At 35.4% G+C, this 23226-nt stretch overlaps 1 protein-coding gene across 1 annotated transcript in view; it reads left to right on the plus strand.

Annotated features, from left to right (window-relative positions):
- The first annotated feature begins 1402 nt into the window (after window positions 1-1402).
- Window positions 1403-23226, plus strand: part of TPD52 (tumor protein D52) — a 118924-nt gene continuing 97100 nt past the window's right edge. The window contains exon 1 of the mRNA XM_051969994.1: window positions 1403-1630. Coding sequence (XP_051825954.1) covers window positions 1612-1630 — 19 coding nt within the window. The 5' untranslated portion in view covers window positions 1403-1611. The remainder of the gene's footprint in view (window positions 1631-23226) is intronic.

A 23226-nucleotide genomic window follows, 5' to 3' on the forward strand; every position in this document is an offset into this window, starting at 1 on the left:
AGTTGTAGTCATTGTGCAGATTGTTTTTCTGGTTCTGTTTACTTCTCTTTGTATCAGTTCATGTACATTTTCCAGTGCCTCCAAAGACTCTTTTTATTCCTTTTTTTTTTTTAGTATAGTAATATTCCATCTTTTTCATGTATCCCAATTTTGTTTAGCCATTCCCTAAAGGATGTGGATCTACTCCTCCTACCCCACCCCCCAGATTTTTGCTTTTTGGGAATTTATTTGTTTTAAATAGCAAATTCCAAAAGATCTTCATGTTTAATTCTTTAGTTAATTACATGCATTAGATTACTTTCAGTCACAAAATAACTACCCTTAATACTGGCTCTTCTCAGTTAAACCATTCCCAAATGGGTATCTTCCACATTCATCATCTAACAATCTATATTTAGCTATCAATAAATTGGACTAAATTTTTCCAAGCATCCTAACAAAAGATGTTTGTACTTTATTTACAACTCATATTAGTTAATGTATTAACTAGCGAATATGTTAAGTAGTTACCGTATTAGTGTGCAATTTCTGTAGAAACAATTTCCTATGCAGTATATAACGGTACATTTTAAACTTTGTAACCCTTTGGCATTAATCATATATAGGCAACTGTTGATCATAATAGTGCAATATGTAAAAATCAATGAATCAATAAGCATTTTTAGGTGCTTGCCATATGATAGATATCTCTGTCTCCACTAAGTGCCAGGCTATTGATGATGATGATGATGATGATGAATAATGAAAAAATAAATAATGCAAAACCATTTCAAAATAACCTTCCTATTGTGACCAAATAGACAGTATTAGACCTGGAATAAAGGAGACCGGAGTTAAAATCCTGCCTCAGTTATTTACTAGCTATGTGAACTTGGGAACTTCAAATCTGTTCTAAGTCCATTTTCTTGTTTGTAAAATGGGGATCATAATAGAAACTACCTAGCTGGATTATTCTTAGGATCAAATCAGGTAAAATATATATGAGATAGTTAGCAAACCTTAAAACTCTCTACAAATGCTAGTTATTATTTTTACACCAGCCATGAACAGGTACCATGACACCAGCAGGTTTCACAAACATCAAGGGGAAATGTTTGCTTAAAACAAAAGTAACTTGATAAATGCACACGTCGCTCTTCTCCCCTCCCCCCTGAGCATCCCGTGGTTTCCGCCTTTATGGTTTGCTTCTGCTCCCCTCCCCCCAGCAGCTGCTGTCACTTCTCCTCCTTCCATCCCATGCCTCCTCCTCCTTCCAGAAGATAACTCTCCCTCCAGTCGGCATCCTTCCCCGCCCAAGGCCCAGCCCCTCCCGGGTGGCTGCGAGCTCTCCACTGCTGCCGCTGCTGACTCTGCGGGGCGGAGCGGAGCGCAGTGCCCAGGTCTGCCGGGTCAGGTGGTTGGGTGACGCCCCGGGAAGGCGCTCTCCAGGAGGTGCGGGCCTCCAGGGAAGGAGTGGGTGGGTGGGTACTTTCCGGAGGCGGTGGCGGCTGCTGAAGCACTCTCGGTGGCCCCAGCCCTAGCTTCAGTCCAGGCGGCTGCAGTGCGATCCGAGCCTTTCCCGCGGTCAACCCGGCGCTGACCATCACGGGAACCAGGGAACTGCGAGCGAACATGGATAGCGGGGAGCCAGGTGAGCAGGCGTTGGCCGCTCTCCGGCCCTTTCCGTGGCTGCTGCCCCGCTTGACTCCCGGGTCTGGAGGGGACAGGTGGCTGGGTGGGCAGTGACAGGGATGAGCTGAGCTCGCTGGCTGTTGTTGCCCCTGCTGCTCCCGCGACTGACTCACGGCTTCGGCCGCCCTTCCGCGTAAGGGAGAGCTGGGCTGGAGCACCCTCCGTGGCTTTCCGGGTTCGGGTCCTGGAGGAGGGGCAGGTTAGGGAGCAGGTGCCAACGCCAGAAGTTGCGATCCACCTAGGAGCGGGAGCTGGAGGAGACGGAAGGATTCTTTTGGGTTCTTGAGGATTTGGGGAGGTTGGGAGGGGGATGATTTCCAGCTAGGCGTGTGTGTGTGTGTGTGTGTGTGTGTGTGTGTGTGTGTGTGTATGTGTGTGTGTATTCGTGTAATCCCCAGGAGAGTTTGCTTCTCGCTGCCCCGGAGAGCAGGGGCCTCACGCAAGCTCTGCCTTCCGCACCTGACCGAACCCGGGTCGGGCTGGGTAGTTGTTGATTGTTCTATATGTACCTTGAAAGAAATCTGGTGGAGAATGGGTTAACTTCTGTTATCTGATAATCTGTAGTAACCGAGTTAAGAAGGTTTTTCCTATTTTCAGTGGAGTTTCTCTGAAGTGTACGCATTTCTAGCATTTCAGGTCTTAAACTGAAGACTTTGGAGATTGGGAAGATGCTTTTTAGATGGAGTAGGGAAGCTCTGGAAAGGGAAGGGGCCTATGACTTGTCTAGCATGTACTAGCCTTACACTCCGAAATACTGTATCATAGCTTGTAATTCACTCACTCTAAAAAACAAATGTTTTATAATAATAGATGAACTCTCTGTTTCAGTTCCATTAAAATATCTTTTACTTTCAGATGCAAATCTCTCTTTAAAATGCCCCTTATGTGGTCCTTGAAATCTGCTTGTTCTGTGTATTCATGTACTGATTTTAGCTCAGAGAATTGGAGATCTGCTTTTCACATGTGGTAGACTAGAAGTCTTCACTTTGTTTATGTCATACATATATTTGGTCATAGATCTTGATGTGTAGAATGTCTACCTTGAATAAAATATTTTCTCACCATGTAGACTGATGTTGCTATAGCAGGCATTTATTATATGAAATTCTGTTTAGGGCATTTACTTTAACTTAAAAGGACCTTTGAATAATTGGAACAAACTATGTGAAAAAAATTATATGATTGTATTTAATTTTCAGCACTTATTACTTATATATGAAAATAACTGGCATATTGGAATTCATTATTTTTCCTCCTAAATCCATCTCTCTCATAACTTCACTGTTTATGTTCAGGACATTACAATTTTTCTGACCTTTCATATTCATTCACTTGCCAGTTCTTCCCACATTCCACACTCCCAAGTGTGCTTTCACATTCCTCCCTTTTTCTCTTCTAAGGTTCCAAGAACATTAGGCCAGACTCTCATCATCTGTCCCTTGGATTATGGGAATAGCTTTCTAACTGGTCTTCCTGCATCCAATTTCTTCTTTGTCCAGTCCATTCTCCACATAGCTGCTAAATTGGTTTTCTTAAAGTGTAAGTTGGATTATGTTGTTCCTCTGCTCAAGAAGCTTCAAGAAATGGCTCCCCATTATTTTTTAGAATAAATTTGCTTGTTTCACATTTGTTTTCAACCTATCTTTTCATACTGATGCTTTACTCTCTTGAATGTGTTATACAATTCAACTCAATTGACCTATTTGATGTTTCTGGTTTTCAACATTCTGTCTTCCATCTCCATGCCTCTGTACTGGTTATATATTTTACACCTATCATGTTCTCCATCAGTAACTCCTTTTCCTAAAACCTCTAGTTACCTTCATAGCTTAGCTCTGGAAGCACTTTCTTCAAGAGGCTTTCTCTGATTTCTCCTCTTAGTTTCACATCACTAGTCATTTTTCCTATATTTATTCATTTTGAACATGTGTATCCCCCCACTAGGAGGTTATTTTCTATTGTGAGGCAGGGACTGCCTCTCTTTTTATTATTTCTCTTGCACCTAGCACAGCATCTGATACATACTAAGCACTTAATGCTTATTAATAATAATAATAAGGTAGCATTTATATAGTGCTTTTAAGTTTGCAAAACATCTTTCAAATATGATCTGATTTGATACTTACAATGACTCTGGGAGGTAGGTGTTCTTATGATTTTTATTTTACAGTTGAGGAAACTGAGGCAGACAGGCCAAGTGACTTACGCAGGGGCACATAGCTAATAAGTTTCTGGAGTAAGATTTGAACTGGTTCTTTGTGATGCTAGTTTAGCACTATACTGCATAATTTAGTTTCCTCTACCTTGGACTTCAGTATTTGAAAGTAGTCAAAGTAGGTTACTGGAATAATAAATTCTTTTCAGCTCAAAGAGAACCCTTAAGCAAATGGTCAGTATCCTTTTATGAAGAAGAACTTTTTGGAGTAATAGAAAATAGAATCCTGGAAATCCACATCCTAGTATGTGTGAGAGGAATTTTAAATTGATTCCAGAGAGATTTCACTGCAGCTTTACCTGTAATAATTTTTATACTTTTAATTAATTAACTAATTATTTTTTACAAATTAGAGTTATCCCTTCCACATTTCAACTTTACTCCCCATTGTAATTTCTATATATTGGATTAGCATAAGAAATTAAATAGGAATTTTGGAGGAGTTTTACAAAAGACAACACATGAAAATTAATAGATGATACAGAAAAAGTTTAAAAATTCAGAAATGCATAAAATATGTAGTATTGTAAACTATCAACATATTTTATCTCCTAATACCATAATAATTCAGATTTCTTCTGTGGTAGGAAGGGAGGGCAAAAAAATTTTATTTGCATTTTCCAGTTTGAGAAGGGGCATCATTCCTCTGATCCCTCAAAAGTGGAAGGGATAATTGTAATTCAGTAGACTAAGTAGTAGTTGTTGCTAGTAGACCTTTCTTATAATGAATGAATGAATAAGGAAAGAGAAGGATTTTTGAGGAGGTCCTATAGCTTATTTCTATTGTAACATTAATAAAATGACTATATCAGATTAGTTAACTGTTATCAAGGAGGGCTGGGATAGCCTGAAGTATAGGATGGAGTGTTTGGGTCAGAACTCTGTACTTAAAACAAAGGATTCTTACAAGGTGCTAAGTGGAATTGATAAGACAGTGGTTATCTAGTTTAACATGGTGATTAATAATTCTCTAGTTCAGTACATGTACTTAGTACTTAATATAGTTCTACAAGATTTACACCTACAATGATGTAATTATAATAGAGTATATAACAGCCAGCAAGGACTTAGAGCCAGATTCATTCCATCTCCCACCTTTGTGGTGACTGGAGGCTGAAGCACAAGCCTCAGATTCAGAGACAGATTCATTTCATCTCACACTGGCTGGCCTCCTTCATTTCCCCCATTGAGACCAAGGCCAGTTCGAAAGGCTCTCCAGAAAGCTGGCCCAGGCCCCAGGCAAAGAAACTAGATTATGAAGAAGATAATAAAGGATTTGGACTTTTAACACTTGGCTATTCTTGTGGTGATTACTCAACTGAAAGGAAGGCTGCTCCAGAGACCCCCAGAAAACCAACAAGAACACTACAATGGAGAAGAAAGAAAAAGTTAGTGTGTCACCAGCATAGTTGTCATGTCAAATGATTAAAAAGTGACAATGTATGAGTGTCTGCTGACCTTAGATTTAAAGGGAAAAGAGAGCAGGAGATCTCTAGACTTGAAATCTAGTATTATGTATTCCTTCATCTGTGTTTTCCACAAGTGTTCTGACCCCTGATATTCCTTAAACTTAGGATCATGTTCCATCTCTAGATCTTCCTAGCCCAAACTTTCTAAGTGCTTAGTAAATATTGAGACTTAAAAACTTTAAATTATAAGACGCTTTTCAGAGTTTGAGAATATTGTGCTGAGCACAGCATACATAGGTAGTTTCTAATTGGAAAGTGCTAACTAGAGCATGAACAGTATGGGGGGAAAATCCTGCTTCCCTTTATAGGACAGGACAAATATTTAGTGTTTTGTTGTAATAGTTGTTGTAACTGTTATAGCTGTTATGACCAGAGGAGTACATTGAAAAGACCCTTGGTAGATGAATCATTAAATAGTTGATCTATGTTTTTAGTTTTGTAAATTTTCTTGTTTTTATCTCTGGCTAGAGGGTCTAGAATCAAAATAAAATTGTGATCAGGAGAGATCCAGTGGCCTCAAGCCAGTGAAAGTGGAGGAAAGCAGGAAACCATTACCTATTAGATCCTCTGCATATTTGTTTTCTTATGTCAACTGGGACCTCACTGCTGCAAGCCAAATGTTTGGTTCTTTTTGCTGATAAATTTGCTTTCCTATTTCCTATAGCATCTGTTCCAAACCTGATCTTTCTTTAAGCTCCATAGCATCCCTTCCCTGCCTTCAATCAATATATTGTGTTTGTTCTGAAACTGGATATCTCATAAGTATCTCACATTCAACCTATCCAAAATAGAGACCATTATCTTTCCCCAAAGCTCTCCCTGTTTTCTAGCTTCTCTCTTTATTGTCAAGGGCCCCATTATCCTTCCAGTAACTCAGGGTTACAAGCCCAGTATCATCTTTAACTTTTGGTTCTTACCCCAATATGCAGTACATTGCCAAATCTTGTCATTTTTACCTTCACCATATTTTTTGTGCATGTTTTCTGCATTTTACAGCCATTACTATGGTACATGCCTTCATCATAATGTGTCTTTTCACCTTATCATTCAACAGAAATTGCTCTTTTCAGTTACAGGTAATGGACAGATCTCTGTGAGCCCAAAGTCTTTGGAAGGCTCTGGACCATTGAACATATTATTCTGTAAAATGGTTCAGTCAAAACTGACCTGTTTTCTATTATTTTTCAGTATTTCCATCTCCTTTTCCTATGGTTTTGTCCAGGTTTACCCTTTAAACTTGCAAAATATACTCCCTTCTCAGCTCTTCCTGTTAGAATCGCAGTATTAAACTTTAAAATATGTGGTTGGACTTGGACCTTATTGTAGAAAATGTATTTAAACCTCTCCAAAAAAGTTATCCTTTCCCTAATTTTTCTGTGACCCAGTCAAGTGATTTATTAATTCTAGCACCATCAGAGCATTAATACTAGCATCTGATATGGTGTTGATATCTTCTTAGATTAGAATTCATTAAAAAAAAAAAACATTTTTGTTATGACATCAACATTTGACACTCATTTCCTCTTACTCTTCCTTACTACTCTTACAGAGCACATTACAAATTCCATATTATTCAACTTCTGTTGATCTCTTACTGCACCAAGCCAGTTCATTTATTCCTCCCTAAATTCTCTATCTCCCCCAAGAAGCTATTCTATAACTACTCCTTCCTTTTCTAGCTACCTCTTCCTCACATTTCCTTTCCTTTCTCTCTCATTTTGCCTCTTACTTTACTTAGAAAATTGAGGCCTTTAAAGATCAGCCCTGACTTCATTGTTAAATGCTTTGACATCATCTCTCATGATAACATCCTTTCCCCCCAGACTCTTGGGGGAGAGTTGTTCTTTTTCTTGTCAAGGCCAGTTCCCTCACATGAATACTTGATCTCATCACCTTTTATTTTCTCTAGCAGATGGTATTCTGTTATCCAGTTTCTCCTTTTCTTTCAGCCTCTCCCTATCAACTGGTTTCTTTCTTACTGATTTTAAAAGTGCTTATCCTTCCACTGGGCTCATTATGCTCTCTCTCTTCACTTAGACTTACTATCCTCTGAAGCTAACATCTTCTTTTTCTCCTTTCTTAACCAAATTCCCTGAAAAAGCTGTCTATGTTCTTTGTTTCCTTTTCCTATTTTATCACTTACTCAACCCTTTGTAATTTGGCTTCTGAGCTCATTCTTCAACATAAATTGCTCAATGGTCTCTTATTGCCAAATCTGATGGCCTTTCCCAGTCTTCATCTTTCTTGACAACTCCACCTCATTTGTCACTGTGGGCTACACTCTCTTCCTATATATTCTTTCTCCTCTCTGAATTTTGTGATACTGGTATTTTCTGGTTCTTCTTGTCTGACTCTTCCTTTGCTGCCTTATCATCTATGTCATGCCCCATGAGAGTGGATGTTACCTAAGTTTCTGACCTAAGCCTGCTTTTTTTCTCTGAATAAAGAATTTCCAATCTTTTTTTTTTTTTTGGTGATGGACCCCTCTGACAATCTGAAACATATTGACCCCTTCTCAGAACATTTTAAATGTATAAAACTAAATACATGAGATTACAAAGAAAATAAATTATATTAAAATGTAGATTATTATTTTTTTAGCTCATAGATTAAAAACTGCTACTCAGCATTCTCTCATGGTAACTTCATTAGTTCACATGAATTTTAACTATTTATCCTCTCTTTGCAGATGATTCACAGATATGTTGAGCTTCAATTCATTCCAAAGATGTCAAGCTCAGCATGTCCAAAACTGAACTCATTATCTTTTCCCCCAAGCCCTTCCCTCTTCTACACTCCCCTGTTTTTATCAAAGACATGATTGTTCTTCCAGTTACCTAAGTTTATAACTCTGGCATAATCCTTGACTCATTCCCACATCTCCAATACATTGCCAGACTCTGCCCTTTTCCAGAACAACTCTTATTCAACTACTACCTTATTTCAAGTCTTTATCACTTCTTGCCTGGAGTATTATAAACATTGTACTGCCTCAAATGTCTCTCCTCTATTCCAGTCTGTCCTATATGCTGTTGCCAAACTAATTTTCCTTGTGCTGGTTTGACTATGTTATTCTCTTACTTATTTATCTTCAGTGACTTCTTTTTGTCTCTAGGATAAAACATAAACTTTCTTCAACTTTTAAGGTACTTAGAACCTGGTCAAAACTTATACTTCCAAATTCATTATGTATAAACTTCTTCCTGAACTTTGTGACCCAGCTAAACTGGCTTTTTTCCCTTTTTACACTTGGAACTATCTCCAGTTTTCATGTTTGTGTCTTCCCACATGTTTAGAATCTTATATCTGCCTCTAGGAGTTCCATTCTTTAAAAAGCAGTTCAAACATTATCATCTGCTTTTCTTGATTTCCTTCCTTCCCTATGTCCTCGTGCCTCCTCTTTAGGCTACCTTGAATTTAACTACTTTGTATATATTTTTGCTTATTCCTTTTATGCTGTTTATCTTTATGGTCTTTGTCAGAACCTAAACTCCTAGAGAGTATAGTCTGTTTCATTCTGCATATGTGTATTCCTAAGACCTAGCACAGGGCATGGTACACAGAGTAAATTTTGTTTAAATTTTTATTTACTTTTTAATTTATGGAATAAAACAAGCATTTCTATAACATAATGTAATAATAAAAAAAGATTGTATATGAACAATTATGTACAACTTGCTATTCCTTTTAAATATATAACAAAGTTATCATGTAAATTTCTCTTTTTCCTTTTTTCTTTCCTTTCTCCCCTTACTCCTTCCAGATGGTTAGTATTACACACACACACACACACACACACACACACACACACACAAAATCATTCTATAAATATATTTATCAGTTCTTTCTCTGATGCAAATAAATATTTTCCTTCATATGTTCTTTGTTAATCTGAGTATTTGTAGTAATCAAAATGACTTATTCTCTCATAGTTATTCTTAAAACAATCATTTGGGAAATGGTTAAACCAGCTGTGGTATATAATTGCATATGAAATATTATTGTGTTGTAAGAAATGTCAAGCAGGATAATTTCAGAAAAATCTGAAAAGACTTATGTGAACTGGTACATAGTGAAGTAAACAGAACCAGAAGAATATTGTACAAACACCAATATTGTTTGATGAATGACCTGTTCTCAGAAATGCAATAATTCAAGACAATTCCAAAAGATTAAGAAAGAAGCATATTATCTGCTTCTAGAAAAAGAACTGATATTGTTTGAATATCAGAGGGACACATGTTATTTTCCACTTTCATTTTTTTTTCTCTTATTCAAGTCCTCTTATACAAAATGACTAATATGGAAATCTTTTACATAATTGCACATATAAAACCAATATGTAATTGCTTACTGTCTTATAGAGGGTAGAATGGAGGAGGGATAAAATGTAGAATTCAAAACTTTGAATAAAAATGTTAAAAAGAAACAAATAATATTGCGTCATTGTATACTATATTCTCTTGATTCTGCTCATTTTGTTCTTTGTTATTTTGTGCAAGTCTATCCATATTTTCCCAAGATCATTAATAAATAATAATTGATTAGAGATTATCTGGTTTAATGCTCTAATTTTACAGATGAAGAGATTAAGCCCCAGAGTAACCAAGGGATTTGCCTAGAGTAATACAAAGAAAATAGAGTGAAAGGGCTGAAATAAAAATAATGGTGTTTTGCACTTGTCCTCTTAATTGGCCGTTTTTTCAAAATCTGAAAATTGTCATCTACTTTCTTCATAAATCTTTAAATAGAGTGAATTGTTGGTTTGATTCTGTTTTCAATAAAAAAAAATGTAACATTCATTTAAAAATTCCCAAACTTTATCCATTTTATTTGTCCAGAGGTGAATAATTAACCTTTCTACTTAGTAATCAGTTTAAAAATACTTGATAATAATGAGAGAAGTAATTGGAGGGAGGATTAGAGGAAGGAAAGAAAGCTACCTAAAGTCACGAAAGTTTATGGGACTGGAGTCAAAAGGCCTTGGATTCCAATCCCACCACTAATGCTTACTATCTGGAACCTTGGACAGTTCACATAATTTCTCTGGAATTGCTTTCCTCAACTATAAAATGAGAAAATGGTATTAAAGAGTCTTGTAGAGGCCTTTCAGTTTAGAACTATGATCCATAATGATTTTAGTGAATTTTGAGAAAAATTCTTATGAAGGCAGACCTTTTTACCAGTTAACACATTACATAGAAGTAATTTGTTTTCCCCAATTCCTTAAAACAGTGATCCAAGATAAGCTTTTTAAAAAAATTTAAATTACAATAGTGACTTTTTAAAAGATGCTAACCCTTTGTAGTCATGTATAACACAGTACTAAAGGTTACATTCTTCCTATTGTTTGTTCAGTCCTTTCTAGAGTCTAGAATTTAAGAAAGTGTTAATATACAAAGTATACAAAACAGGAATTGGGTCCAGAAATTTGGGTAGAATTCTGATTTAGTAACACATCTTTGTGATTTTGGATTATTTATGTAGTTTTCATGGACCTCAGTTTCCTCAACTATGAAATTCAAAGTTTGGGTTAGATAATCTTTGAGATCTTTTACAGATTTAAAACCTCTGATTCTTAGATCTCAGTAAATAATTTAAGTCATAAGATTAGATATAAGTAATTGGAGAAGTTCCTGGCATATGCAACTAGTTGGACAAAGTTTTAAATGGAAAATTTCTTTCAAAAATAGGAGGATATTTGGCAATGAGGAGCATGTATGTATTAAAGATAAGTATGTTTTTTATATACCAGCAAATTTATATAGAAAGATGTGCCAGAGAACCCTGAAAAATAACTTTCTTAATATGAGCAAAGCTGACAGATAATAGTTTTGTTGTCAGGAATCATTTACTTGTAATTTATCTCATTTTCATGCCAGAAACTGACAAATCTATTTATGTATATTTAAATATAGTATGTAAGTATGCATGTGGGAGTAGATCATGCATCACCAAATTTGAGAAAGTGTTGAAATCCATTAAAGGGATTGTAGACTCTGTGGCTTCTCACCTATTTTGCAATCCCACCTATCTGTAACATCTGTAAGAACAACAACAACAAAATCTCAAAAGGCCTCTTGAATAGTCAGAATAGAGGTCAAAAAGTTGGCATTTTTATTCATGAATATTATCTTTCAACCTTACCTCCCCAAGTTCCTAACAGTAGGGAAACTGATAATCTCAAAGGAAGGTAATACTATATTACAGAACAGTAATTGATTATTATAGTGAAGAAATGGTTCTGCATACTTTGCTTAAGAAAGTAGGAAAATGTGCAATACAATTTAGAAATATTTTTCTTCTATAATGGTTAAAATAAGCTATTGAAAACTCTTATTATTTAGAAAACCTGGCTGTTAGTTGAGAGTTTATACTCTCAAATTCCAAATCACTTAGATATTGTCAATTATAGTAACTATTTTTCAACTTCTATGGCACAACATACACTCCTTCAGATAAAAAGTAGCAGTAAGTTAAACATTATTAGACCTTGCTGTCTGATGTTACTTTCCAAACCAGAGTGGTTTGGTTTAGAGTAACAACTGATCCCAGGGACAAAGAAAGCTCTGTCAGGAGAGAGATATTTGAACTAGAATGTGTTCTGTGTTTTTTACCTAGAAATATTAATGCATAATGTTCTTTGTGAGTGTCTATATGCCAGAAATAGATATTTAAATAATTGAGTAGATTAGTATATCTACAAACAGCATTATTTTTATTTAGTTAGTATTCTTTTGGGGCAAATTCTCTTTTAATAGTGGATGCCATATGATGTGGATAAATTGGTACATTCTTTTTCCTAAAGTAAACTTGTGAGTTCCAAGAGAATCTGATGCTACCAAGGATTTGTCTTTATGAAGTTGTCCTAGCATGTGTTTAAGTTGTAATAGTATTTGTCAAATACTATTCCTTGTCAAATACATGTTCCTTTGAGAAATTACTTTCCCTACACAGTGACAGTTCCCCACCCCAGAAATTAGTTAACTGTCTTTCTTGGGTTATTGCCTCTAGAAAGTACCACCACAAAAAAATTTGAATCTCTCAGCAATTTTTAAAATCGACTGACTGAGGACATTCATTGTTCATGTTCACTTTATGGGAAGTGATTTTTTTTTTAAAGTATGATGACTCTATTTTGCCCTAGTTTTTACTTGACACTTCAACACTTTTTGTCTGTGGCAAAGGTGAGGAGCAGTCTCTACTAACTTAAGTCCTTTTGCTTGATGTCATATGGATTTTGGAATACTTTTTATCTGTTTGGTTTTTTTTTTTTTTACTTCCAATGGCACACCTACTAATATTTAGAGACCAACTTCTTAAATTCCCTAGTCATCTCATTTTATATGGAGGAGCCTGTGAATGTTTAAAGAATAAAGATTATTATATGAGACCAACATCTGGACAAAATCACTTTAAAAGACCCTCAATTCAAAGAGCTTGCTCTATTTTCTTCCCTCTTCATCTTGCATATGACTTTTTCTATTTTCTAGATATATTTCATTCCTTTTTAGAATTTTTTTTTCTGTTCCTCATTTTCTTTCTCAACCAGCCAAGCAATATACATATATGGATTTATTGTACTAAGTTATAAACACTTCCTATGTGCCAGATAATGTGCTAGGTTTCCTGGGGATGTGGTACAAATACCAAAAAACAAAGATGATCCCTGTCCTTAAGGAGCTTACCATCTAATGAGAAAAGACAACAAACAAAATGGAGAGGAGAAGGAAAGAGAAATAAGATGTATGAGCTGAATTCTCTTCTTAAATGGAGATTTGGGTTCATGGCCCTACCAAGAGGGGCATATATGGATAAGAGATCTTACAAGCTGATGTTTGTTCTCATAAGGAACTTGTTGGGGCATGGTCAGTTAGAGAAGTCCTAAAGTATTGCAAATAGTGAGAAATGCGAAGTGAGCTGAGAAGTTTTATGTACTGTGCTCTTTAAAAAGTAGGTGAGTAGAAAATATATTTTTTTTCCAAGGAAAAACTAAAAGTTACTTAATCCTTGGCCTTGATGGGAAAAAAATGTTTTATTATCATCACTTAGGTCTTCTTTGTCAGAATCTTGGTACAAAAATTAGGAGAATGTCAAAAAGTAGTATTGGGGAATTGTCTGAGCAGTGTGTGTTGTTATTTGAACTATCTGAGCCTCTCTGAACAGTTGGATTTTTAAGTTTTCTTACATGACAGCAGTTTTTTCTTCTCTGGTTATAAAGAAAAAGGTTCCTCCTTTCTTCTGTGTTCACCAATGGCATAAATAATCTTTAAGATTATAGGAGAATGAGGGAGAAGCAAATTTTCCCCACTGAAGGAAAAATTTGTTTCAAGTATCAAGATATAGAAACTTTGATTCTGTTTCAACCAAGAGAAAAAGCAGTCAATTTTCATTATTTGTACATTTCATATTTGCAAGTTTATCTACTTGTTAAAATTTATTTGTAATCCCAAAATCTATATCAGCAATGCTTTCATTAGTGTAGTCATGTGCAGAGCACTGGAAAATGTGCACTGTTTAATAGCCATGTTTCCATTTGAGATGAATGAGGTGCGGCTCTGACTTCCTGTTTGAGCTCTCATCTTGTAAATAAGTATCCTTTTAATGGTACATTTAGAGCTGTTTATTGTATAAAATGAACCTCAAGCATAGCACAGAAAGCTATCTAGAGTTCCTATCTGCAGAAAGGCTGTGATATGCTTTATATTCAGGGATGAGTTATAGTACTGTTGAATGTGAGTTAAATGTTAATGAGTGAACAATATAGTATATCCAGAAAAAGGAAGAAAAAAATTTGCTGATCTGTAAATGAGGCCATCTGAAAAGTGCTAGAGTAATGATTGTAAACCAAGGCTTGCAGCATTTCCTCTTGGAGCAATAATTCAGTATTCACTAATTCAATGTTCAAGGGGACTTTGTAGAACAAAACTACTGCAAATACAAGATTTGACTGTAATTCCCTTTGAATGGAGTATGTTCTGGGCAATCTATGTACATGTACTCATTAGGCTTTTTCTGGACCTTCTAGTTGCTAATGCCTCCCCAGAAGAGAATCCTCCTTTCCTGGTTACTTTTATTATTATATAAACTAATAAGTTTATATTTATAGCTTCCTTATTACTTATGTATATGCTTATTTTCATAAATGCCTTGAAGGCAAGAACTCCTGAGTTTGCCTTTTTTATTCCAGTTCCTAGCATAGTGAAATACATAGTAGGCATTTAATACATGCTTACTAATTGAGAAATGAACATATCTAATGTAATGGTTTTTGGAGGAAATTTTTCAGAGGAATATGCCAACGATCAGGTCTTGGCTCTCAGATGTTCTGCATTTTTATTAGTAAGTTAAATAAAGTGGAAAGATGGCCCAATGGATACAGTGCTACCTAGAGTTAGAAAAACTTAGTTCAGATCAGAATTTAGATATTTCCTAGGTATGTGACCCTGGGTAACTTTTTATTTGCCTCAGTTTCTTCAGCTTTGAAATGGGAATAATATCAATACTTACCCCTTGGTTGCTGTGAGAATCAAATGAGATATTTGAACATTTCCTAGAACATTATAGACACTTAAAAAATGCTTACTTCCCTCTTTCTTTGCTTATTATGCACAAAGCCGGAAGAAATGGCTAACTGTAGAGCAACAGAGTCAATATCTAAAGTGATTTTGATAGTTTCTAGCAGAAATGTTAAACACAGTATTGGGTCACAACATTCCTAAATATGGCTTGAAGAAGATTAAAATATAATTGGAAAATGTTAACTAAATAATAACACAGTAAAACATAAACATAAAATATATCATTTAAAAATTAAATCAATATGCTGCCCACAGGGTTCTATAGGTACAGAGTAGTGAAGGCCATTTCTATTTGAATTTGACACCATTGCTGATAATATGGGCCAAATGCAGTGGGATAAAATTTAATTGGGATTATATAAAGTCGTACATTCATGTTAAAAAAAAAATCAGCCAAACAAGTCCAGAATGGGGGAGTTATAGTGAAACTAGAGTTAACATGGAAAAATATTTGGGGGCTTTAGTGACTTGAAAGGTCAGTATAAATTAAGAGTATAAAATAGCTATTTTAAAAGCTATTGTAATCATAGGGAACATTAATAGTCTTATAATACCCAGAATGAGAGAACTGATAGTCCCACTGGTCATACTGTATCTGAAGTATTCTGTTCAGTTTTTCATGCCACATTTTAGTAAGGTCATTAAGAAACTAGAATTCATTGAAAAGTAAGGCAGTGATTACTGTGAAGGGGCTGAAAAACTTGCCATATGATGACTGATTGAAGGAACATAGGGTATATAGTCTGAAGAGAAGATTTAAGGGGATGGGGCATGATAACTGTCTTTAAGGACTGTCCTGTAATTATATCATATACATTGTCATATATAGTCATTAGATTTGTTTATCCTGTTTGACGTTAGAGGGCAGCATTAGAAATGCATAGAAATTGTAGAAAAGCAGATTTTGATTGTGGATATGAGGAAATTTTCTATATATTTTGAGTTATCTTAGAGTTGAATTATTCATTCAGAGCTTGACTCTGAAGATTTAAGGATAACCATCTCTTCCCCCCTCCCAGGCAATTTTTTTTCCTGAGGCAATTGGCGTTAAGTGACTTGCCCAGGGTCACACAGCTAGGAAATGTTAAGTGTCTGAAACCAGATTTGAATTCAGGTCCTCCTAACTTCAGGTCTGGTCCTCTATCCACCACAGCACCTAGTTGCCCCCCTCCTTCCCTTTCTTATAGGGACAGGGAACCAAGAATGTAGAATATTGAATATACTGTTTGATAGGTTAGATTCGCTCAACTGCTTTTCCCCCTTTTTTTATTCAAAATCTTTATTAAAAAATTAGTTTGCTGGGTAGAGTAAGGGTGAAAGATATATCTGAATATAAGGTAGCTTTAAAAATAAAAATATAATTATTAAAGAAATGTACCACTAGGTTCAAATAGGAAGTACTGGGTTTATTCTCAGTAAAGGTTTTCAAGCTGAGACCTTGTCCATCCAGGATGCTGAAAGTGGTTTCTTTTTGTGTATGTGCCAGATGAGAAGGACTTAGATTTTGTGGAAATGTGAAATAATACAGAGGAAAGTCCTGGGTTCTCGAAGATGGGAAAAATTCTTTCCCAAATAACATGATATCATGAAAAGGGCATTTCACTTAGGGCTAGACCCAACATGGATCCTGGCTCTGGTGCTCACTAATGGTACCTCTACCATGTACACATTAAAAATGTTTTTGATTTATATCAGGCAATTAATTTTCTTGGTTTTTGGGTTTTTTTTTTGGTCTTGAATAATACAAAAATATATTTATTAATTTCATGCTGTGTGAATCAGAGTACTGTGTTTTGAGAGAAATTATTATTAACCATTGATTTGGGGAGATCAAAAGTTCTCTATCATTTTTTTAAAGACCTGATTTCAAAAGTTCAGTCTCTTGAGGAATATTACTGATATCAGACTCCATCCAGATGGAGAAGCCATTGTGTTTACTCAGGTTTGGAGGGGAATAGATTATTTGATTAGATTGCACAGGCTGGGGATAACTTAGAAGTAAATTATATATCTAAAGTTTATGTGAATAGGTCTAGCCCCTCATTGTAATATTCATCCTCATTAATTGTTAACTAATTAGAATTGATTGCCACTCTAAGGCATGTCATCTTACAATAGGCATATAAACTGTTAGCTTCCGTGATTGTCTTTGGTCTAAGACCAAATGTCCATTCTTTTATTAATAAACATTCTGACATTATTAATAAGATGATTACGTTGTCCAGAAATTATGTCTCTTGAACGTTTTAGACATTACAGTTTGATGTATAATTATTATTATTAATATTATTCAGATAAGACATGACACTAGCACACACTAACACACACTAGCAATTATTGTACAAAATAGAATATAAACATGAAAGGAAGACACAAACTACAATATATTTAAGAAGACACTCAGTTGAAAGCCAAGATAAGTGACACTAGGGTTGAAAACAACACTACTATCAAAAACCAAAAGCAACACAAGCTTCCCTCCAAATTCAAGACATCAATTCAAGTCAAGACCATGTTCCCTTGGTCACAAATTACAGTATGGAAAAAATTTCATTATCATGGAATTTTTCCTGATATCTAGCCTAAACTCATTCTGAGATGCTTCATCTCAGGTTATCTTCTTATATTCCATTGTGAAGGTAATATACTAGTTCCTTTTGCCTTTCCCAGACTTTTTGATTTTATATTATTATTATGTATAATATATAATATACATTATATATTACATTATTATATTTATATTATTTATTTTTTATAGTAGATATTTCCTTCAGTTTTATTCTGTATATGAGGGGAAAGATCAGGGTAGGAGAAGAGGAAGAGGATAGAAACCATAATTAGGGATCTCTCTGCATCTGCCTAGCAGATAGATTCTCAAGTAACTTACTTCTTTTACCAGGATCATACTTTCAGAGTTATTCCAGCTTGAAAAGAAACACCCAGAGCTTTTCCTTCACTGGTACTGACGTGGAAATCATTTTCATGAGATGAGGATCCATTGGATCCATTGATTTATAGCCAGAAAAGTAGTCATAAGTCCACTCTCCCTTATTTTTATAAATGAGGACACTTAGACAAAGAGAAATTAAATGCCCAGAGCCACATAACTAGTAGGAATATGAGGTAGGAATCAACCTAAATCCAGCTAGGTGGCACAGTGCATAGAATTTAGGGTTTGAAATCAGCAAGATTTGGTTTCCTGAGTTCCTATCTGGCCTTAGACACTTAGTAGCTGTATGGGCAATTCAGTGACTGGGCAAAACACTCAAACTAGTTTGCCTCAGTTTCCTCATCTGTAAAATGAATTAGAAAAGGAAATGGCAAACCACTCTACTATCTTTGCTAATAAAACCCCAAATGGGGTCATGAAGAGTTTGATACAACTGAACAACAACAAAAGACCTTCCTGACTCTCACCCATCCAGTAATATATCCATAATACCATACTGTCTCGGCATTAAGTTAAAATTATAGGGTTATACAATAAACATATTTCTGAAAATTTGTAGACTGATTTTTACTGGTATATTATAGAGGGGAGGTTCAGTCATTTAAAGAAGTCCTATAGTAAATCATTTTATAAAACAAATAATCTTATTCTCAACCCCAGTCTCCATTTAATTTCTTTGAACTTGTTTCTTCATCAGGCTACTAGTACTTGCTTCTAATTACCTTGTGGACTTCATAATAGAAAAAATGCTTTGTAAATCACCAAGGGTATCCTATCTCAGAAAAAAGTTGGGATACCACGAACAGAAAAACTTTTATATATGATCATTGATTTATAGCTGGAAGGGTCCTCAAAGGCCATGTAATACAACTTCCTTGTTTTATAGATGAGAAAATTGAAGCCTAGGGAAAATAAGTAGCTAGTGCAATATCTTTCCATTGTAGAAAGTTGCCTCTTTGTCGTGTGAAAGATTCACTTTATAGTGGAGCCCTGTAATATCCAAGATGACTTGAGGTTTGCCTATCCATCTTAAGTTCTTTGACAAAAGTCTTCAAAATGAGGAAATGTACTTTTCTTCTGGCAGGAAGATAGGATTTTATAGCCACTTTTGGAATACATTTATTTGTTAAATTAGGCAGCCCTTACATCTCTTAATTAAACTTTGGTAGATTTAAATAATGCTTGAGGCTTTATTCTGGTTAACTCTAATTATATGTGAACTTTACTTATCATTTATTGGAAGTGTTTCAGTGTAATTTGGTCTATTATTGACCAAGGGTATGAGTTATGGTGCAGAGAGTTCTAAGAGAAGCAAATAGGGCAATTGGAATAATTAATGGCAAAAGGTATGCCTTCCTTTATTGATTAGAAGGAAAACTAACCTGTAGTCTATTCCCAGTTTGCTTTTTTTCCTCTCTTTGAGAAAATTAAGTTTAAAGTTCAGTCTCCTTATCATAGCCTTTTACGTTAAGCACATTACTTAATGTTCTAGTATAAACATGACTCTCTGTGCAAATCTCTTAAGATATCAGGTTTCTTCTGGCTAAAGGGAAAGTGTGTACACAAATTGGGGCCAATTTCTACTCTGCCCTTGAGAAATTAGGGTATCTGACCTCTTCATTTTAGGATTCACCATTTATTGTTATGAATATTAAGTAGTTTAGAGGGGAGAGAAAGGAGTAGGAAATATTAGAAATTTGAAACAAAGATCCCTTTGGTTGTTGATTTGGAAAGTTGGGTTTAATTTGAAAGACTGAAAAAGCAGGTTGGGGGAGGGGAAATAATTTTACATGATAACTTTGTGGATTATTTAAAAGAAATAGCAAATTGTACGTAGATTTACAGTTCATGTATAATCATTTTTTATTATACTATGTTATAGAGATGCTTTGTTTTAGTCAATAAATTAAAATCAAAACAATTGCCTCAGATCAGTCTCTATAGCATATTCTGCTCATTTTCGCCCTTCCCCCTCTCCCTCATTAAGTGAGAGGAAAGGAGAAAGGGAGAATGGAGGACTAGATGATGTGATGGCCATTTGTCACAGAGAAAAGTAGGACTCAGTCTCAGGTGACCATCCTCTCCTTAATTCCCCTTTTCCTTCCTTCACTACACCAGAAGGATTACACCTGAATTTTTCTAATAGAGTTGACTTGTAGAACAGGGGTTCTTAAGAACCTCTTTTTGGGGGGTCATGGACTCCTTGTGAGTGAGACCTGGGTATTCCTTTTGACAGTAGAAGGCTTTTTTAAATGCATAAGATAAAATACATAGGATTATTATTATTTTAAAATAAAGTTATCAAAACATTAAAAAAGTTCAGAGACCTCAAATTAAGTATGCCTGCTTGAGAAATTCTCCTCTGGCCCCCAAAAGAAAGCAGACTCTTTCTATACTATCCTAAGTAAAAGTTTAATTTAACATTGGAAGCAACTTGCTTTATTCTCACTTTGTCTAATCCTACCTAGATACCGACTGATATGGAGCACTGTCTTTGAAAAGGAATCATTGATTTAGAAATGGGAAGGACCTTCCTCAGGTACATTTACTTTAACTCCCTTATTTTATTTTATTTTATTTTTATTTTCTTATATTTATTAAAAATATCTATTTTTAATTCACATTGCTTCATGAATGATGTTGGGAGAGAAAAATCAGAGCAAAAGGGAAAAACCATGGGAAAGGAAAAAAAAAAAAACCAGAAAAAAGAAGTGAACATAGCATATACTGATTTACATTCAGTCACCACAGTTCTTTTTCTGAATGTAGATTGCATTTTTTGGTCCAAAGTCTATTGGGATTGGTTTAGATCATTGAATTACTGAGAAGAACTAAGTCTTTCATAACTGATCATTGCATATTCTTGCTATTATTGTACACAATGTATTTCTGGTTCTACTTTTGCTCAGCATTAGTTCATGTAAATCTTTTCAGGCTTTTCTAAAATCAGCTTGTTAATAATTTTTTATAGAACAATAATATTCCATTATCTTCATATACCATAACTTATTCAACCATCCCCCAATTGATGGGTATCTATTCATTTTCCAATTCTTTGTTACCACAAAAAAAGCTGCTACAAACTTTTTTGCATATGTGGGTCCTTTTTCCTTTATGATTTCCTTGGGATACAGACACAGAAGTAACCCCCTCATTTTAAAGGTAGTATAGTATTGGCCTGAAGTGTGGAAGAACTTAAGAGTTCTGTGATTTCATTGCTTAACCTTTATTTGCCTGGGTTTTCTTAAATGTAAAAATAGGGATAATAACAGTACTTATTTTCCAGGGCTGTTGTGAAAATTAAATGAAATAATATTGCTTAGTACAATGCCTGGCACAAAGTAGGTGCTATAGAAATAATAGCTATCTATTGTTGTTGTTTTTTGCTAATGGAAAAACTGAATCCCAAGGAATTTACGTGACTTGCCCAAATAGGAAGTAATAGTGAGGTACCATTTGAATCCAGGCCTTCTGAGTATAAAGACAGTGGTTTGGTACTCTGTAGTAATAGGACGCACAGCTCCCTTAAAATGACTTATCTGTTCTGTTTAATTACATTGCAAAATTTTTCAGTTAGCAGAAGCAAGCCCAACTAGTTGAAGCAGCAGACACTCTAAGGGAGAGACAGGAGGCAGCACATTTCAGGCAAGTCAAATCACCATCACCACCAATACTAGTTGACTACTATCTCTCCTGAGACCCTAATGGAGATAACCTAGAACTCTACACCTAAGAGCCTTGGGGTTAGCAGCATCCCATCAAACCCTGCAGCCATCACTGAGGGGCTTCTTCACCACCTTTCTTATCACCATCACTGCCACCACTGTCCAACAGGTAAATAGACATAGGATGTCTTGGGTGGCAGCAACCCCCATCCCAACTCTCATAACCATCATCCAGAGAAATAGTGGAGAAGAAGCTAGTCATTGCCACTGGTGGCTATTCCCGGGTGGGCCACCCAGCTGAAGCATTGAATACTCAGAGGGAGAGACAAATCAGATCATCACCACCACTTTGAGCACCATTTCTCCACAGACACTGATGGAAAAAACCATGACTATGATCCCAAGATCCTTGTGAACCTTAGTGCTCTCCTTCCAGTCTATAGCCATCATCCTTTGTGGAAATACAGCCTGGCAACTGCTTCTGCGAATGGTACAATCACATCTATTAAAAACTTGGAAAGTTTTTGTCATTGAGATCCTTGGCATTGTGAAAAGGTTCAATATCAGAAATTGATCTGATTTTATCAGAGGAAATAATATTAAAGAAGACTATTACCAACTACTTTGCTGATGAACTCTAAGGACTATGCCCCTGTTCAATCTCATTGTACCTGAAACCTTTCTCTATGTGTCATCATCCCCATTGAAATGTGAACTCCTTGAGTCCTTTGAGCAGGAACTATCTTATTTTTCTTTTTATCCTCAGTTGCAAAGGACTTTGCATGTAGTAAGTGCTTAATAAATGCTTCATTCATTCAAGTTCTTAAATTCTGTAGAAAATAATGACGGAAAGGCAAATATTTGAAATATTATTTTTCTCATTTTAATTTTTGACACTCTGTTTAAGAGTAAACCCAAGTTTTCATCTTAGTGTTTTATCTTTTAAAAGTCTTCTGACCATTTCAGCCTCTCAGATTCCTTAGCTTCTTTCTTTGCTCAGCTCAGATGTCATTTCCTATATGAAGCATTTCCTATATGAAGCCTTTCCTTATTCCCCTTATTAATAGTGCTGTGTTGTCCTCAAATACTTTATATTTCCATGTTTATTTATGTATTGTATCTTCCAGTAGATACTAACTTCAAGGTCAGGGATAGTTTTTCATTTTTGTCTTTCTGTTGTACCTAAGAGATAATGCTTGCTTTATTTAAAACTAACTTTTAAAAATGCTTCATAATTTGAATTTCCTTCCAATTATTTTAAGTATATCCCCTTTAGAAGGGGGAAATATGTTTCTTCCTTGTTCTTTCCTAATAGAAATAAATGTTACCTAATGATAATTGAACATCTACTTACTGTAGGTTGCAATACTAGCTATTCTTTTTGTTTCTTTCCTGAAAGAAACAAGTTTCAAGGCTTGTAAAAATTCTACTAGTAGCTTTAAGGTATAACTTTTAAAAGGGAAAAATAGAGGATTGGCAGAAGAAGAATTAGTGAAATGAAGAAGAACTGAGCTGAATTTCAGATTTGAAAAGGATCTATATCTATATCTATTTTTTCCCCACTACTGGAGAATCATAGCCCTGTAAAGCTGAATGGCATACAGCTGTTCTATTATGGTTAAAAAATGAAAACAAGCACAGGGGGGTTTTGCTGAGATCATAACCCTAAGGGAAT

This window comes from Antechinus flavipes, chromosome 1 (genome assembly GCF_016432865.1).
Source record: "Antechinus flavipes isolate AdamAnt ecotype Samford, QLD, Australia chromosome 1, AdamAnt_v2, whole genome shotgun sequence".
Classification (NCBI taxonomy): Eukaryota; Metazoa; Chordata; class Mammalia; order Dasyuromorphia; family Dasyuridae; genus Antechinus; species Antechinus flavipes.